The 20,604-nt window shown below is 31.7% G+C and overlaps 1 protein-coding gene across 6 annotated transcripts in view; it reads left to right on the top strand.

The window, feature by feature from the left end:
- LOC139525571 (CD109 antigen-like) overlaps nt 1-20,604 on the top strand; it is a 365,611-nt gene that overhangs the window by 63,314 nt on the left and 281,693 nt on the right. For all 6 annotated transcript variants that reach the window (XM_071321031.1, XM_071321028.1, XM_071321032.1 and 3 more), the window contains exons 14-15: nt 1,915-2,112; nt 9,374-9,493. In XM_071321031.1, the coding sequence (XP_071177132.1) occupies nt 1,915-2,112; nt 9,374-9,493 (318 nt within the window). The remainder of the gene's footprint in view (nt 1-1,914; nt 2,113-9,373; nt 9,494-20,604) is intronic.

Consider the following 20,604-nt stretch of genomic DNA (forward strand, 5'->3'; position numbering starts at 1 on the left):
TATAGTGCTGACAATTTTTTACCTGTGCTATTTTTTTTTTAGTGCAAATGAATTTTTCATTCCAGGATTTGATTTTTTATTAAACTTTTTTGCAAAACAAAAAAATATATATTTATGACTCAGAATTTTTTGGTACTGAATTTGTAATGTTTGTGTGGCTCAGTCTTTAGTATTCTATGATGTGTTTTGTATACTGTTATTGTCTTTTATCAGTTTATTTTCAACACATCGATTTGGTTGTCTCCCTTTGGTATCTTTCACCTCTCTTTTGTTAAGAGGCTGTCCAAGTAAATATCAGGCAAATCCTATGATATGGGTGGCACAACAGAATTTTTTTCCCACTGAATTTTGGGTTCCAATGCAATGTTTATATGTTTATATCATACAATGGATATATATGTCAAAGATATTTTTGAATCAACAGTTGATGGCTCAGAAAACGATTTTAAAGTTAACTAACAACGCATCAAAATTTGCTACAAAATGAAGAGTTATCTCCCCTTTTCAATGATTTTTCAGTGCTTTCTATGTATTTCCCTCCCTCTCTATATGTTGCAGTTAATCAAAAGTACACAAATTAACTTTGAGAAAGAATGAATTTGTGAAAACAAAATATGTCATGTGCCATCCACTGCCTGGTTTTTCCATGGACACCCTCTTAAGTTTCAAAGTTGTATCTCTCAATACAGCCACTAACTAATAAGTTGGCTTCCATTGAATATAACATAAGAGTAAAGCTAAATCCATTTGATTTAGATCATTAATAGTTATGGTACTGACCACACACCACTTTAACTTCAAAATGATCAACCTTTTTCCTTTCAAAATATCCTGCAGTAATATGATTTTGAATTTTAGGGGAAATATGCTATTGTTGTTATTTATGTATTATTGTCATTTTGTTTATTTTCTTTGGTTACATCTTCTGACATCAGACTCGGACTTCTCTTGAACTGAATTTTAATGTGCGTATTGTTATGCGTTTACTTTTCTACATTGGCTAGAGGTATAGGGGGAGGGTTGAGATCTCACAAACATGTTTAACCCCGCCGCATTTTTGCGCCTGTCCCAAGTCAGGAGCCTCTGGCCTTTGTTAGTCTTGTATTATTTTAATTTTAGTTTCTTGTGTACAATTTGGAAATTAGTATGGCGTTCATTATCACTGAACTAGAATATATTTGTTTAGGGGCCAGTTGAAGGACGCCTCCGGGTGCGGGAATTTCTCGCTACATTGGAGACCTGTTGGTGACCTTCTGCTGTTGTTTTTTTCTATGGTCGGGTTGTTGTCTCTTTGGCACATTCCCCATTTCCATTCTCAATTTTATTAGTGGGTACAATTTTCAACCAAAAGAATGTCTGATTTTTGTACACGATGTCTAAGGTTCCTTTCAACCAGATATTTGTTGGATTCAACAGATCATGACCTTTCACATGATACAAATCTCAACCAATAAGAGTACCTCTTGATTTTCATTCGTTTTAAAATAAAAGTATGTAGCAACCAAATATTTAGAGATTTAGTGTTCCTGAATAATTGTTGAATAAAATTTGATTGACATTGTGATAGATCAGATTGTTAAGTTGCATCACTGTCAAAACAAGCCAGTTGGATGTTTTTTTAAGGTCCTGTTCCCTAGCTCATGGTTCCAGCAAAGTGGATCATTGCAATGCTGCTGTCCATCATATTTAAAAAAAATTAAAAAAATTCTGCAGACAGATGGGACATATCTGTAAGTGAACTATTTATTTGCTATAGTAACCCTGCAAGTTACCAAGATTCTGAGTATGAATCTCTGCATGTGAAGATTTTCAGTCGAAAATTTGACTAAAATTTCTACTTTCAGATTTACATCTACAGACTTGACTGTAATTTATATTTTACCTATTAAATTAGAGTATGTTTTCTTTTGACAGATTCATATAACAGATCCTAGTGGTGCACCTCTTCTGAAAACAGAACGATCAAAGTTTTATTTAAATGTAACAATCAAAGATCAAATGAATTCTGCAGTGATATTCCAGCAAGACCAAGCCAACTTACCGACAGATATGGATGATATTATCATGCCATTTACTACATCTACCACTACAAAGTATTCCCTTATAATCAAAGTAAGTAATCTTTGTTCTTTTTACAACCAAAACATAAATATTATTCAATAGAAAATTTTAAACCTATATCAATACATAATTGTCAGAAATTACTCCTATCACAATAATAGTACATACACATTTTGTTCTTTACAACATACCAATACATATTTGCCAAAAGATAATTTCAGACATTGACCAGTATGTAGCTGTCAGAACTAACTATTTGGTGCATTATACAATAGCTTGTGAATTTATTTTATCATATTTCAATACGCCGTACTCAGGTCAATAAATGTATTTCTTCATGTTGTATGCCTCAAATAGCAAGTAGGGGGATGAAATTCACTGTAAAAAAAATTGGGTCATAAGTTAAGAAGTGATTTGGTCCTGCTAAAAAAGATTAAAAAATTTGCACTTTGGAAGCCGTCAAAAGATTTCAAGACCCCTTTAATATAGAATTGTCTATATTATAAGTTAAAGCAGATGAAGTTTTCTTTAATTTTGATATAATTTGTGAAAACAATAGTACATCACACTGTAAAAATATTATTGAGAAAACGCAGGTGGGATTTTTGAAATTTCCATCTATTGCTTAAAGAAATGCACTACGAAATAACTGTATTCTTGGACCATGTAGCTCTCCTAAGTGCACTATAAGATAGAGGGATACCAATTTCATCATATCTCAATACATAGTACTCTATCTCAATAAAGGGACATACACATTTTGTTCTTTAAAACAAAAACCACTCATTTTCACCAAAAGACAATTTCGTACACATATTAAAACTTGGTTGTCAGAAATAACCCCTTAGTGCACCATACCATACCCTGTGAATGTATTTCATCATATTTCACTATACAGAACTCATTTCAATGAAGGTACATAAACATTTTGTTTTTCACAACCAAATCCATGCATATTTGCCAAAAGACAATTTCAGACATAAATCAATAAGAAGTTGTAAGAAATCACTCCTTAGTGCACTGTATGATAGCATGATAGCTGGAAAACTTATTTGGTCATATTTCAAACAACCTCATTTAAAAAAATATTTTCTTTGATTTAAAGCTTTTTGTTTTGATCTATGTATTTTGAAGTTGTAACAACATTAAATTATTTATGAACCTAGAAACAATACATTCTATATGTTGAACAAACAACTATTTTCATATCTGATTTTGCCACTTAAGTTTTGAGTATTTATCTATAATGGGAGTAAGAAGGATATTTTGAACAAAATTTTATCAATTAAAGCTGTGCATTGTCTTTCAAATTAAAATTATTCTTTTTTTATGGAATTTTGAGTATGCAACAATTTAAAGAAATAAAACATTTACTGTAAATTCAGAAATCAGCTTTTTATTAATGCTAATAATATGTCTGGCTGAATATCATAGCAATAAGAACTCACAATTATAATGATATTTGATATCTGTATGCAGCTTGCCCTTAAATCACAATAATTCATCTCAAGTTTTTGTCCAACCATTAAAACTGGCAATAATACATTTTGAACTTACAATGAAATGAGCAAAAAAATTGTCTTTTACAGCTGAAGAACATTTTGCCAGTTCAGAATCCTCAATATGTTTGCAATGTGACCATGAATACATCATCAACATCAGCATCAAAACATAGATAAAAATAATTAAAAGGAGCAAAAAAGTTTTTAAACATAAATGAATCCATATTAATTTCAGTAAAACAAAGGCTAATATATAACAAAATAATATACAAAAGACAAATATGATCATGTATCAACTACAACTACTGACGTACAGTCTCCTTAATTGGGATAGGCACAAAAAGAATGTGGTAGGTTCAACACCTTTGTGAGCGTTTAACTCCCCCTTAACATAGGGCAGTTGGGTAACAACACAACAAAAGAACAAAAAATAAAAATCAGTTGGAAGATTTCATACTCAGTATCTATTCTTTAACGGAATTTGATGAGACTGTCATACAAGTGAGAGGTTTAGGGCTATAAAAACAGGTTCAATCCACAATTTTCTACATTTCAAAATGCCTGTACCAAGTCAGGAGTATGACAATTGTTGTCCATTCGTTTGATGTGTTTTGTCATTTGAATTTGCCATTTGATTAGGGACTTTCCGTTTGAATTTTCCTCAGAGGTCAGTATTTTGTTATTTTACTTTTTTCCTAACTTCATATTGTTACATGAGACTCTATCTAAAAAAGGAAAACAACACGTTTAATAATTTATTGTGTCCGAATCATCAAAGCTTGTTATCTCAGATGTAACTAACAGGGGAATGTATTATTAAAGATCCTTTATTTTCATCAAATTCATTTGGACCCATAGGGTTAAAAATATGATCTTCCTTCCAGCAATAAAACTCATGATAATGCAGTGTTTTCAATTTGCTGTGCAGAATGTTTAAAAAGTCAGCCATATCTAGTCTCAACTTAATGAGATGACTTGTGTTAATGCAATACTCTGTATTTTAAAGAACCATTGCACAACTCATTAAGACAGGAGTCTGAGGGTGGCATTTTTCCAGGAAAAATGCTGCCTCTATCCAACATTCCCTCATTTTGCAGATGGAGTAAAAATATTCTTGTTTAAGCTCTTTGTTTTTACTTAGTCTCATCACTTGGCTTTTGATGTTGTTGTATGTCAACGTAATCTAAAAAAAAATCCTTTTCTTTTTTAACCTAATGGTTCACTCAGAGTTCACTGCTGAGAACAAACAACCTTTACAAGGATAAGTATCAATCCTTGTCAGTTAAAAAGAATTGGAACACATTTTGACATTCTGTTTTAAAATTTCATTTGCGTTCAGTAATTTTGTGATTTTACTTTTATATTGGCATCAAAACCTCCAAGTTGAAAAACCAACTGTTACTGAGCTGCTTTTATCACTTAACCATCAAGACACCTCAATAGTTTAAAACTCTATTTGTACAAATGTAATTATCTATTTATACATGAATATTTATTCAATACTGATATTGTTTATGTTTATGAATACAGTTCAGGGATTGTTTATTCACACTTTGTCATTTAGCTAATTTGATTCTAAATCAGTTCCTTACTATACTTTTGTTTTTATTGCTTAGCAATCAATTTTTGAGTCATATCTATCATTAAATCCAATAATACCAGTTTTGACAAGTGAATGGTACGATACCAATATGGTCATTGGGTGGAATAGTAAAGGTAGGATAAAGAATAGACAGTGTCAAGAATTAAACACAGGATATTATAAAAAATTTTGTGGCATGAAATTTTCGATAAAATTTGCAGGGATTTAATTGATGTAGGTGACTGATATCACTATATTCACTGTTTTTTTGTGGTTTTATTAATAAAAATTCCTTACTGGAAAATATATATATGGTCAAGGCAAAGTGATCTATATTTATAGTAAATGACAGTTACATGAAACCTTTTCAATGTTAACAAATTAGTCTAGCTAATGGGTCAATTTATATTATGTCTATTATAATTTGGTTTTTGAAGGCTTTTTGTTACAACTTTAATGTACATACATACTATGTGATGCATTTATTTATTATTTTGAATTTGTATATTGCTTAGGACTTACAGCAGAATTTTCAAAATTATCTATGTCTGAAATGTCTGCTTGTTCGGTCTCTCCTTGATGGAGTCAAAAAGCAAGACATAGGTATGCTGTTTCTGGCGTCGGCGGTGGCGGAGTCAGCTTCTACAATGTATTAGTTTGTGAATAGGTCTAGTTTATTGTGAACCACAAGTGGTAGGTCAATCATATTTGGTATGCAGTTGTATAAGTATTGGCACATCTCATTTCCATGGAAATTATTTGGCCCTGCCCCCTCAGTCATGGTCTATTGATTTTGAAACTTTTGCTTTTTTTACATGTATTAGTTTGTGGTTAGGTCAGTTTATGGGGAACCACAAGTGGTAGGTCAATTATATTTGATATGCAGTTGTATAAGCATTTGCATATCTCATATTCCATAGTGATAATTTGGCTCCGCCCCCTTAATCATGGTCTATTGACTTTTAAAATTTTGCTAAGTTATCATGTACATGTATTAGTTTGTGATAAGGTCTGTTCAAGGGGAACCATTAGAGGTAGGCCAATATTATTGGTATTCAGTTGTATAAGCATTGGCACATCTCATTTCCATGGAGAATATTTGGCCTCAACCCCTATGGTCTATTGACTTTGAAATTTATCTTAGTTTACATGTATTGGTTTGTGATTAGATCAGTTTAAGATAAACTGCTAAATAAATGTTAAGTTAATGATATTTGGTATTCTTATTTATTGGCATTTGTAAGTATCATTTCCATGGAGATTATATAGCCCCAACCCCTCATCATGGTTCATTGACTTTGAAACTTTTACATAGTTTACAAGTTCATGTTTGTGTTTAGGTTTTGGAACGACTTATAATAAGTCAATGGTATTTGGTATGCAGTTGTATTAGCATTGGCACATCTCATTTAAACGGAGATTGTTTAACCATGCAACTCAGTCATGGTTCATTGGCTTTGAATATTTGCATACCTTGTGTAAGATGTTAAAGTATTGCTATTTTGATTTCAACATTTGCATAATCAAAATTACAATAAGGCAAGACATATCTCTATGATAACAGTTTATTGAATAAATTAGATGGTTTCTTAGAAATATTTCACTGTATAAATGCTGTAAGATTTCATAATGGTTTTCTAGGTTCAATCGCTTACTGAGAACAATCTGTGTCCAGCAGATCTTCAATACAATCCCATTTGGTCAATGAACCCATGTTATGTTAATATTTGTCATTTTACATGACCTTGTGTAATAGGGAATTGACCTTAGAAAACTTTTTTCCTTTAGATGATTGAACTCAATGTTTAGATTGATATAGCATATTTTGCCTGCTTAAAATCATAAGGTATCAACACTACAATTGGATCTGTATACGAGTAAGCACAAATACATTTGTATAGCTGGAAATTTTGAGACAAAATATACTATTTCAATCATGCTATTGATACAAAACTACTTGCACTGATCATATGGTATCCTTGTCTTCTCTTGAATTGAAAGTCCATCAGCAGCGGTATTGACTCAGTGGTTGTATAAAATGTGTTGATATTATTATGTGCACAAAAAATTTCTTTAATTGAACTTTCACCTGACTGAAAGAATAGTTTTGGATTTTAGATTTGAGTTCTTTACAGTTCATATGAAGTTTTTCTAAATAATTATGTGCATACTTTAAAAAAGTCAAAGATGTCAAGCTGCATCTAAGAGGTTAAAACTATTTTTAACTTCAGCTGAGTCCAAATGAAGAGCATGAAAGCAATAATAGGTCTCCAGATATATTTTAATATTGAGCAAATCGCATACCTTATAGTCAGCTTATAACGGCCCATCTATGAAAAAATGTCAGACATTTCAAACGATAAAATAACAGCATTAATGAAAAAGCAATAATGAAGGTCAAATATGACAGACTGCAACCAAAGACAACAACTGAATAACAGGCTCCTGACTTTGAATTAGCACATAAAGAATGTAATAGGGATGAATATGTGAATGAGCATGTAACCCTCTCCTTAACCTTGGACAGTAATGTAACACACAAACTTAAAAATTCAGATGGAAATAACTTGACCCATCAAATAGGCAAAAGCTCAAAAAGCAAACAAAACATAAATACAGGAGACACATATTTCCTTTCTTAGAGTATTTACAGTTACTGAAAGCTAATTAAAAGCCAACAGCAACTAAAATGAATCATGTTCTCCAAGACTAAAAAGGTTCTTTGTGGCAAAAGTTATCACTATCCTGTAAACACTGAGGTTTTGAATAGAACCCTTCTGTGATGTTTGAATCAAAAAAGCTGGAAGGTTAAATAAATAAGACGTTTATGAAAATTTGAATAAAATAATTTATAAAAACCTGACATATCTGGAAAAGGTTATAAATATTGTTCTTAATAAAATGTTTATTATTAGCTCACCTGGCCGTCGTCGTCCATCGTCGTCGTCCTGCGTTAACTTTTACAAAAATCTTCTCCTCTGAAACTACTGAGCCAAATTTAACCAAACTTGGCCACAATCATCATTGGGGTATCTAGTTTAAAAAATGTGTCCGGTGACCCGGAAAACCAACCAAGATGGCCGTCATGGCTGAAAATAGAACATAGGGGTAAAATGCAGTTTTTGGCTTATAACTCAAAAACCAAAGCTTTTAGAGCAAATCTGACATGGGGTAATATTGTTCATCAGGTCAACAACTATCTGCCCTGAAATTTTCAGATGAATCAGACATTCCGTTGTTGGGTTGCTGCCCCTGAAATGGTAATTTTAAGGAAATTTTGCTTTTTTTGGTTATTATCTTGAATATTATTATAGATAGAGATAAACTGTAAACAGCAATAATGTTCAGCAAAGTAAGATCTACAAATAAGTCAACATTACCAAAATGGTCAGTTGACCACTTTAGGAGTTATTGCCCTTTATAGTCAATTTTTAACCATTTTTCGTAAATCTTAGTAATCTTTTAGAAAAATCTTCTCCTCTGAAACTACTGGGGCAAATTTAACCAAACTTAGCCATAATCATCATTTGGGTATATAGTTAATAAAAATGTGTCTGGTAACTCGGCCAACAAACCAAGACGGCCGCCATGGCTAAAAATAGAACATGGGGTAAAATGCAGTTTTGGGCTTATAACTAAAAAACCAAAGCATTAAGAGCAAATCTGACAGGAAGTAAAATTGTTGATCAGGTCACGATCTATCTGCCCTGGAATTTTCAGATGAATCGGATAATCGGTTGTTAGGTTGCTGCCCCTGAATTGGTAATTTTGAGGAAATTTTGCTGTTTTTTTGGTATTATGTTGAATATTATTATAGATAGAGATAAACTGTAAACAGCAATAATGTACAGCAAAATAAGAACTAAAAATAAGTCAGTATGACCAAAATAGTCAATTGACCCCCTAAGGAGTTATTGCCCTTCATAGTCAATTTTTAACAATTTTCTTAAAATTTGAAGATTTTCAATAACATTTTCCACAGAAAGTACTGTTATAGATAGAGATAATTGTAAGCAGCAAGAATGTTTAGTAAAGTAAGATCTACAAACACATCACCATCACCAAAACACAATTTTGTCATGAATCCATCTGTGTCCATTGTTTAATATTCAAATAGACCAAGGTGAGCGACACAGACTCTTTAGAGCCTCTAGTTATTTTAGGCTGTACTGTATGATATATATTATTATTTTAAGCTTTAATGTATGATATATTATTATTATTATAGGCTGTACTGTATGACATGTCTGGAAACCAGGTGTTGAAGCTGAATGAATATGTTACAGAATATAATTCATATGGAGATGCAGGAGTACAGATTTCCTTGATGAATTCACAGAATAAAGCAGTAAGTTTATTATATTTCCTCAGAGGAAGAAGTAAAATATACTCATATCATAAGACATAACTTACCTTTTTTAAATTCAATTTAAAATGTTTCTATTTCATACATATATACACCACAAAATCAAATTTTATGTTTGGAAAATAGGGAGAGGGGTATAGTAAATACCATCTCTGTATGTCAAACGGCCCATCAGACCCAGTGCACTAATCACTAATCACTACTCTTGCTTAAAATCTTGGTGGATAAGAATGAAACTATACGTTTGTAGGACACTACCTTAGTATGTGTATAAGCACACTCATTCTTGAGATAATTGAACTTGCATACTTTAACACTGCAATATATGATAATAGACACAGTGGTATCCTTTTAAGTGTTCACTTACAGTTCTATTGTACAATTACTTTTTCACTTGTACTGTTATTTTCTTTTAATAACTTTCTTGTAGCCTTTGTTGCAAGGAATATCAAGTTTGATTAGCCTTTCAATAAATATACAAGTTTTCATCATATTGCTAACCAATATCTACCAATTGTTGTACATGTCCATAATCAAGACAAATACCAAAGAATTATGTCATGAGTGTTATTACATTTTGACAAATGGATACAACCTACTGTCCTTAATGTCAAAAACAGACTTACCATAGTTATAACATATTTTGAATTATATTGCAAAGACTTTAAATCCTGACGTTTACTTCACAGCTTATCGTTTTATTTACCTTTGTACAGTAATTGAAGACTTGGTATTCTAACATTATTTACATGTATCATATAAGCAGCTATCAGATTTTATAACAAAATCCTGCAGCAGTATATTTGCTGAAGGCAAATGTCTGTCATTTATGTTTTGTGTAATGTAATAGCACATTTGTTTTTTTTCTAAATTTCAGCAAAACATAATATATGATGATTAATATGTATGTAAGGGGAATTTATGTATTCATTTAACTTTTTTGCAGAAGAAATACAAATACAAAAAGCAATAAAATGGACCATTTTGACTGTTGAAAACTGAATTTCAATTCCTTTGTTTTTATATTAGTGTTAGAGAAATTCAGATTTTATATGTTCAAAAAGGTCAATTTGAGAACAATAAAAGAAAAATACATTTACAGTACTTATTTATTATTATTAACTTATCAGAGACAATATCCTCTTCTAAGAGAAGTATTTGGGTTCTAATGAGTCAATAAAATAGGGTAATTGCACTTAAGTATAAGGAAGTATTATCTGTGCAAATACCTTTAATTACATAAAAAACAAAATATTGTTATACAATACCAGACAAATACAATGCATAGTATAGCATAATTTGCTTTGTTTAATACTTTCATACATCTCTGAACAATTAGCATTGGCATATTTTCTTCTCCCATGTATTTGTATCTGCTGGTAACAAGTGATTATATCATAACCCTTTAAATTCTATGGGCATTAAGGGTAAAGTAAGCTTGCAAATATTTGTCAGCCTACAATATTTTAACATTGATTTATTCTTGGTTGGTTTTTGTTCAAAGAATGACTGAAAATGATTGCTGAATAATATATATTGCATTCAAATCGAAGGTAATATACATGCTATTCATATGTTAACTTTAGTTCTGCTCAGTTATCTTACAAAATGGTTAGAGTGAATCTGTTTAAAAGAAAATCTTTTTTAATGCCCCACCTACAATAGTAGAGGTGCATTGTGTTTTCTGGTCTGTGGGTCTGTTTGTCTGTTTGTCCATTTGTCTGTCCGTGCGTCCCGCTTCAGGTTAAAGTTTTTGGTCAAGGTAGTTTTTGATGAAGTTGAAAGCACATGAACTTGAAACTTAGTACACATGTTCCCTATGATATGATCTTTCTAATTTTTATTCCAAATTAAAGTTTTGACCCAAATTTCACGGTATACTGAACATAGAAAATGATAGTGCGAAGTTCAGGATAAAGTTTTGGTTAAAGTTTTTGGTCAAGGTAGTTTTTGATGAAGTTGAAGTCACATCAACTTGAAACTTAGAACACATGTACACATGGAGCACCTGAGATCACCCCTAGTTTTTTGGTGGGGTTCGTGTTGTTTATTCTTTAGTTTTCTATGTTGTGTCGTGTGTGCTGTTGTTTGTTTGTCTTTTTCATTTTTAGCCATGGCGTTGTCAGTTTGTTTTAGATTTATGAGTTTGACTGTCCCTTTGGTATCTTTCGTCCCTCTTTCCCTATGCTATGATCTTTCTTATTTTACTTCCAAATTAAGTTTTGACCCCAATTTCACGATCCACTGAACATGGAAAAATGGTAGTGCGAGTGGGGCATCCACGTTCTATGGACACATTCTTGTTATACTAATTTTCTGTTATCTGTCATATGGAAAGAGACAGTGTGATAAGTTTACGTTGTCAAGGAATCATCATCTGGTTTTGGGATTATTTCTTATTGTTTCTGTAAAACAAACTATTTGTTTTGGTTTAAATTGAATATTCTAAAACAAGATATTAAGTCATTATAAGGTGATAAAGAAAATAGAATTCAATGAGAAAAAAATTTTATCATGAGATAATGAACATGCTGTTTGTAAATTATATATTTCATTTAACTGATGAAATAAGTTTTGTAAATCCGATAAAGAATTAATAATAAAACTGAGGCATACAATGTAGTCATTAATTTTGAGATATTGTCAGCTTTCAAATTAAATTTTCAGCAATGAAAACTGTCTTTTAGGAGTCTATATTTTTTTTGGTGAGATCTGTCAAATCAAAAGAAAATCTTTGAAAAAATGAATTGTATAATTTCTTATTAAGTTTGACTTGAGCTTCTTCAGATATTAATAATTTGATCATTTAGCACACTTCTACGTTTTTTCTTTGAAAATAGTAGATAACGAAACCGTCCTTATCTTTTGTATGTACTTTTGACTACAAAAAAAACTCAGTTAAAATGAAAAAGGTCAACAAAAAGTGAATTGTTGTTTTAAAGCAAATGGAAATTACCAAAGGCAACATTTTATGTTGGAAATAATGGGAAAACATCTTATAAAAGAAACTTCAGGTTTTAGTACTTTGTCGTAGGTGTGATGTGCTAGACATATTATTATTTTGCACTTGTATTGTTTAAAGTTATGCAGAATTGATGGTATTAGAACAAGTCTAGGCTTAGTGTTAACAATAATATTCCCTATAGCAATCCAGAATTGTCATTTATATTCAAAAGTGTCTTGACATTTACTATTTTTTTTAGGACAGCTGACTGTCAAAGTTTCAGTTTGAATTGGATTTTTACGTTAATGCAATGATTGCTGTAAAGTTAATAAGCTGCATAACTAGAATTAAATGATCCTCTCCAAGTTCAAATTGAATTGATTTGAGCAAAATGTTGTAATATGAGAACAGTTTCAGTATAAGAAAAAAACCATTGACACAATAACAGCAACCAAAGATATGACAAAGATATTATAAAACTTTGATTACAAACATTTGACCAGACGGTTATACATACCAATTATTTCCATTTGCAGACTAATACTTCACTGTCAAATATAGAAACACAAAGTATGATACATTGACAAGATGTTATTGTTGTAGAAATGCTTTCCGAAAAACCAAAATAACCAGACCAGATAGTTATACTATTTTAAGACGAGAAGTTAATGAAAAATATGCTATTCTTTACACAACGGTTTTCAGTTAATTTAGTTTCCATTATTCAAATTGACTATTTCTTAAAAATGAAACTAAAGACATTATGTGACAGACATTATAAATCAAATACAGAAGTTTTATTGAGAAAATGAAGTTGAATCCCGAATCAAATGTCTCTCTGAGCTTGTAGAGTTTTATTAATAGCTGTACATATATAGCACATATATATAATGGTCAGTTAAGCTTGCAGCGAAGGGAAAACTTATTACTTGACATTATTTCATTTCTTTGTTTGTCTTCCAAGTGACAGAATAGTTAAAGTTTTAACAGATGAACTTTGTTTTGCATGCAGACGTATGAGTGTTGTAAATTATTTTTGTTATACGTACGTTAGAAATAAGGTTAAATATTTGCTGTTGCAGTTGATATTGTTTGTAATATTGAAGTATGATACATAAAATTGAGAATGGAAATGGGGAATGTGTCAAAGAGACAACAACCCGACCATATAACAGACAACAGCAGAAGGTCACCAATAGGTCTTCAATGCATTGCGAAATTCCTGCACCAGGACGCGTACAGTCTATTGAAATGATGCCAACAGCAGATGTAAACTATTTGCTCCACAGCCAGTTACCACAGTTCTGAAGATTTTATTCCCTTACCTCAGTTACACAACGTTAAGAAAGAGTCAAAAATAGGTTTATCTCACAAAATATATTCAATAATTCATTGTCATCCTTCAATTTAAGTAATGTGAAGGCTATGAAATTGTTCTTGGTGCTTTACAAATTGTATTTTTATTAGTTTATGCTCAAAAGTATATATGTTTCGAAAACATTGAATATCTTATGCTGTGTTATGAAAGGGTTTCTTAGAATTCATAAAAGTCACACATTTGTCATTCAGCTTCAGTTATTGTAAATAATACTTGTTTATTGGACGCCAACAGACACAATAATCCGTGTGAGCTGTTGTTGTTAGTTGGATTCAGATTTATTGTCTCGCCTTTGACAGAAGTGGCAGAATCTTGTATTAAAAAGGAGAAAGTACATGACACCTGACAAAAAAAGTAATACTATATCAACCAACATTATAAATGGAAAACAAATGTCATAAATCTGACTTGGAACAGTCATCTCCGAAGTAAATAGTGTTAAACCTGTTTCATATAGCTAACTAAACCTCCAACAATTGTTTTCTACGAACGGGTATAGACTGCCTGAATAGCTTTGCGTTTATCTATAGTTGACAAATGAGGTCTCTTGTGGAGGGTTGTCTCAATGGCAATCATTTCACATCTTCTTTTATAATATTTCAGATTGTTTTTGAATTATATGTTTTAATGCCCCTTAACTACGTTCCGTTTTTGCATTTCCACTGTTTCGTGTTTAACTGGTAAGTCTTATGGGGAACAGAGGGTGTGGTTTGCGTAAAAAAAAATATGAGTCTGGTGACTAAATGAGTGTTAAAAATGCCTCTTAGTCTGAAGTTTTCGTCTGGCCATTGTCCAGTTTTCTGATTTTTATAATGCAATGAACACTTTAAAAAAATATATTATTTACAAACTTTTTTCCCGCGCCGTTATTCGTTGTTATTATGAGTAACAAAAAAAATCTGTATATAGAATATATCTTCATTGCAAGGTATACATATTTGTCAGATAAGGTTTTTCTGGCTTTGACTTCAATTGCTTGGTTCATTTGTCAACATCAAGTTTTCGTATTGGTATCTGTTCCTCTCATAACATAATAGGTTTACTAAATTGATCAGAAAGAATGATAATAAAGGTTACATCTGATAGGGTCCACTAGACCTTGACATTATTGTCATAGTTCATTTGATGACATTACTTGTTTATGTCACTTGGCGTTGAGGTTTTAACTTATTCGGATGTGTTTATTTTTGTGATGCATTTTGTCGGGTAATGTAATGTATTTCGATTGTTTCCTGTAATTAGTTAATACTTAAGTTTTATCATATATCTTTTGTATAGTCATTTTATAAAATTTACTGTTTGCAAAAGTATAAATTATTCTAAATAATAGGGATGTTCTGGTACCTAACAGAAAACCCTGGCCGTTTTTGGCACAACTTTTTTGAACTTTTGGTCCTCAATGCTGTTCAACTTTGTACTTGTTTCGGCTTTCAAACTTTTGTATCTGGGCGTCACTAGTAAGTCTTGTGTGGACAAAATGCACTGCTGGCGTATTGAAATTTTAAACTTGTTGCCTTTTGTTAGCTATTATTCGTGTGTTTCTTTGTCAGTTGTGTTCTATTTATTTATATTGTAGTCCTGTAATGTTGTGTTGTCATTTTAATGTTATATTTCACATGGCCATAAAAGAGGGAGGTTTGGCATGCCACAAAACCAGGTTCAACCTACCATTTTATTCCTTTAAACATGTCCTGTACCAAGTCAGGAATATGGCCATTGTTATATTATAGTTCGTTTCTGTGTGTGTTACATTTTAACGTTGTGTTACCTTTGTGTCGTTTGTTTTCTCTTATTGTTGAGTATGAATTTACATTACTATAAGACGTGTCACAGTACTTATCTATCCCAAATTCATGTATTTGGTTTATATGTTATATTTGTTATTCTCATAGGATTTTGTCTAATGCTTAGTCCGTTTCTGTGTGTGTTACATTTTAGTGTTGTGTCGTTGTTCTTCTCTTATATTAAATGCGTTTCCCTCAGTTTTAGTTTGTTACCCAGATTTTGTTTTTTGTCCTTGGATTTATGAGTTTTGAACAGCGGTATACTACTGTTGCTTTTATTTATGACTAGGTCTATAACAATATACTATAAGTAATCGGTCAACTATATTTGGTGTATAAAATAACTATAAGGTGTAATTTAAAAATTAAAAGATATGGTATGACTGCCAATGAGACAACTCTCTACCATAGACCAAAAGACCTAAAAGTTAATACATGTCAGTCTGATCTTCACATCTTGACAATCGATAATGTAAAGTTTCTGTTATACATGTAGAACGACCTCTATCCGAGGTACTTTCACTAGAATCTAGTCTGACATGGCTTATTTGACCTTCACATCTTGACCATCGATAATGTGAAGTTTCTGTTATACCTGTAGAACGACCTCTATCCGAGGTACTTTCACCAGAATCTAGTCTGACATGGCTTATCTGACCTTCACATCTTGACCATCGATAATGTGAAGTTTCTGTTATGCATATAGAACGAACTCTATCCGAGGTACTTACACTGTAGAATCTAAAAATAAACGATAAAGCTGTTGAGGCATTTCAGTGTAAGCACTTTGTTGCTGACTTTTGATTAACGTTATCAAGTTTTCAAAGATAGTTACCATCATCGCAGAAGCTATGTCTACTGTATAGGAACCATATTTGCCAAGACTTTGAACAAAAGTGTTCGAAATCCTTCTGAAGACATTTTCTGATGATGATTAATCTAATATCTTATAGCATAAGATGTTTCATCGGCTCAGACAGCTCACTGTGCAAAGATGAAATGCATACGATTTGTAGCTTTATAGTGTGACTTCCTGGTATTTTACAGAATGTTTGCCCCCTGCATTCCTTTATTGGTAAAAGACTCAATAAATAATAAGTGCATGCTGATCAGCATCCCACAGAAGGAAATAACTTCAATAGGTAGAAGTAGGAGCATGATTGAAGAGATATATAAATCATTTAGAAATGTCTCCTTACTTATTTAGATACATAGACTAAAGTCAGCAAAGATGATTATAAGTCAATATCTGATGTTTGATTCTACATACACGGCCTCTGTCTTCACCTCGAAGGTAAAAAATTATAAAATCAAAGCTTTGAACAATTTGCTGTGTAAGAGAAAGATTGTTTATTTTATTCTTTAGATGGAATTATGTTACACAATTGCCCGAAAGTTGACATGATTCTTGAAAAACTAAAATGAAAAAAAATTACAATTAACCTAAAAAAAGTTCAAACATTTTAAATTACTAGTATAGAGATATTTTTATACGTTAACATAAATCCAAAGTTAGTAAATACTTTTGCATGGAAAGATGTTTGTTTAGTTTTTTTTTACACATCCCGTCTTATTTTATGGAGGTTTATACGAATGAATGAATAGATGTCCTTTGGGTTTTTGTGTCATAAATTTGCTATCATAACTACATATATCATACATCATTTATGTAAGAGAGAACAGGTGGGCTTTGGGATAATTTTTTTATACATTTTGTAAGATTCAGTGCCGTTGTTTTCTTCCAATAGTTTATGTGTGTTCATTGGTTTTGGTTTTGTGAGCCAGACTTGTTTTCACTTTTAAAATCAATGTATGACTATTAACCAGCGGTATACTACTGTTGTTTGTATATGCTTAAACTGCTGTCTATCCGATTTGTTTATTTAAACCGATACCAGTTGATGCAACGGTTATCACAAATAAAATAACAGACTAGTAAATGAAACAAGGAAAACATCGAAAATCCTTCATGTTTCCTAAAACAAATACCTTTCTAACTGTTACTGTAGTTTTCCTATTGTTTTTATTATGTCAATGTTTAGATGGTAGATTTTATCACTATGTATCGTGTTCAAAGAGTCCGACCACGATATCAATATCTCTGTTCTTTGGGGAGTTTGTTTAGGTTATTATTTCAATAACAGAACGCGTATTTAGTTCACTCATAATTCATGAATTGATATTTGATTTATGCAATAGACTTTTAGTTTCTTTAATCAAATATTTGTTATATTGCAGAACTTTCATACTGCACCAAATGTATTTTTTTGAATTAATCATTGTTGATCTTCATACCGGTAATAATTTTGATGATATATTATTGTTTTTTTTTCCAAAAGGAATGTGACAATTGACTCGTCCATGGGCATTGCAATATTTTTCATAGAATCTTGTTTATTTCTTATTTCATATATACTGTCTTCTATCACTATTTCCGTGTTATATGTGGCTATTTTATTAGGTCCTTTTTGGTCATACAGTTCTTAAAGTTAAACCATAGCATTTTATCATATCAAACGGGAAAACCAACTGCCTAATCTATTAAAAAACGAGAAACACATCTTGTTGTCGATAAATAAGTTGGAATATCCATGTTGTATCTTGCGCCTCCTCTTTTAAAAAAATAAATACATGTATTGTTCTGAACTTTACTAAAGAACATTTCAAGGACATTGACCGTGTTGGAATTTTTCTGTATTACTTTAAAAAAAAGTATCAAACTGACTTAAATGTCTGTAATGTTAATTTTAGTATCCAATAAACCAGGAAGATGTTGTCGCTTCCAGTTGATTTTAATGTCATTAGTAAGGGTTTTAAAGGAAATGAGAATTGGAAACAAGATAACAGTGGAACTGAAGAACACTTCTTCTTTGCTATTCTTGATTAAACTGATGTGCAAGATAAATTGTTAATGGTGATAAAACTTAAATTTATATTCTATTTCCTTGTATGGTAGTTTAATTTAAGTAGAAAAAAACATGTGGAATTTAATTGTATTGTGTCACGTTTAACACCATTTTTCCATTGAAATTTATTAAGTAAAAATCCATCAAATATGCTAGGCGTATATTTAGTACTAGTTACGTCTGCATTAAACTCTTCATTGCCGCTTGCATCTACCCTTATTCATAGAAATCATCAGTCAGCTTTTTTTTACATTAGTTGTTATCCATTCGTTTGATTTGTCTGATCTTTTGATTTTGCCATTTGATTTGGGACTTTCCGTATTGAATTTTTCTCGGATTTCAATATTTTTGTGATTTTACTTTTTGCATCAAATTGCATCCATATTAGCCAATATTATAAGGTAGTTAATATAAGTTAAACCAAACATGCGAATATAACCTCAAACAAAGGAATGTAATGCTTTGGTAACTTGTTATTTCTGAATGCCACTCTTTCTCACTGATGAACTAGACACAATAAATATAATGTTTGCATTAGACGTAGCTTTTTGAAAATTATTCGAAACACTTACACGTTTTTTTTACCCCCATTCATAGAAACCCTTAGTCAGCTTTGCTGCATCTTTTTGTTAAGATTTGTGTCTTCAATGATAAACCTTGAACTTTTGGTGAAAAAAGGGTCAGAAATATGACAGTTCTTGTCCATTCGTTTTTGATGTGTTTTGTTATTTGATTTTGCCATGTGATTATGGACTTTCCGATTAGATTTTCCTCTAAGTTTAATATTTTTATGGTTTTACTTTTTACCAAGCAATGAATACATATTCAGGTTATCTTCATCACTTGGCGTCCGTCGTCCGTCGTCGTCGTCGTCGTCCGTCGTCGTCGTCGTCGTCCGTCGTCGTTAACTTTTACAAAAATCTTCTCCTCTGAAACTACTGGGCTAAATTAAACAAAACTTTGCCACAATCATCATTGGGGTATCTAGTTTAAAAAGTAGTGGCGTGACCCGGCCAACCGACCAAGACGGCCGCCATGGCTAAAAATAGAACATAGGGGTAAAAAATGCAGTTTTTGGCTTATAACTCAAAAACTAAAGCATTAAGAGCAAATCTGACAGGGGGTAGATTTGTTTATCAGGTCAAGATCTATCTGCCATGAAATTCAAAATGAATCGGACAACCCGTTGTTGGGTTGCTGCCCCTGAATTGGTAATTTAAGGGAATTTTTGCTGTTTTTGGTTATTATCTTGAATATTATTATAAATAGAGATAAACTGTAAACAGCAATAATGTTCAGCAAAGTAAGATCTACAAATAAGTCAAACATGACCAAAATGGTCAGTTGACCCCTTTAAGATTATTGACCTTTATAGTCAATTTTTAACCATTTTTCGTAAATCTTAGTAATCTTTTACAAAAATCTTCTCCTCTGAAACTACTGGGCCAAATTAATCCAAACTTGGCCACAATCATCTTTGGTGTATCTAGTTTACAAAATGTGTGGCCTGACCTGGCCAACCAACCAAGATAGCCGCCATGGCTAAAAATAGAACATAGGGGTAAAATGCAGTTTTTGGCTTAGAACTCAAAAACCAAAGCATTTAGAGCAAATCTGACATGGGGTAAAAGTGTTATCAGGTCAAGACCTATTTGCCCTGAAATTTTCAGACAAATCGGACAACCCGTTGTTGAGTTGCTGCCCCTGAATTAGTAATTTTAAGGAAATTTTGTAGTTTTTGCTTATTATCTTGAATATTATATAGAGAGAGATAAGCTGTGCACAGCAATAATGTTCAGCAAAGTAAGATCTACAAATAAATCAACATGACCAAAATTGTCAGTTGACCCATTAAGGAGTTATTGCCCTTTATAGTCAATTTTTAACCATTTTTATAAAATTTTAGTATTCTTTTAAAAAATCTTCTCCTCTGAAACTACTGGGCCAAATATAACCAAACTTGGCCACATCATCATTTGGGTATTTAGTTTTAAAAATGTGTGGCGTGACCCTGCCAACCAACCAAGATGGCTGCCATGGCTAAAAATAGTACATAGGGGCAAAATGTAGATTTTGGCTTA

This window comes from Mytilus edulis, chromosome 5 (genome assembly GCF_963676685.1).
Source record: "Mytilus edulis chromosome 5, xbMytEdul2.2, whole genome shotgun sequence".
Classification (NCBI taxonomy): Eukaryota; Metazoa; Mollusca; class Bivalvia; order Mytilida; family Mytilidae; genus Mytilus; species Mytilus edulis.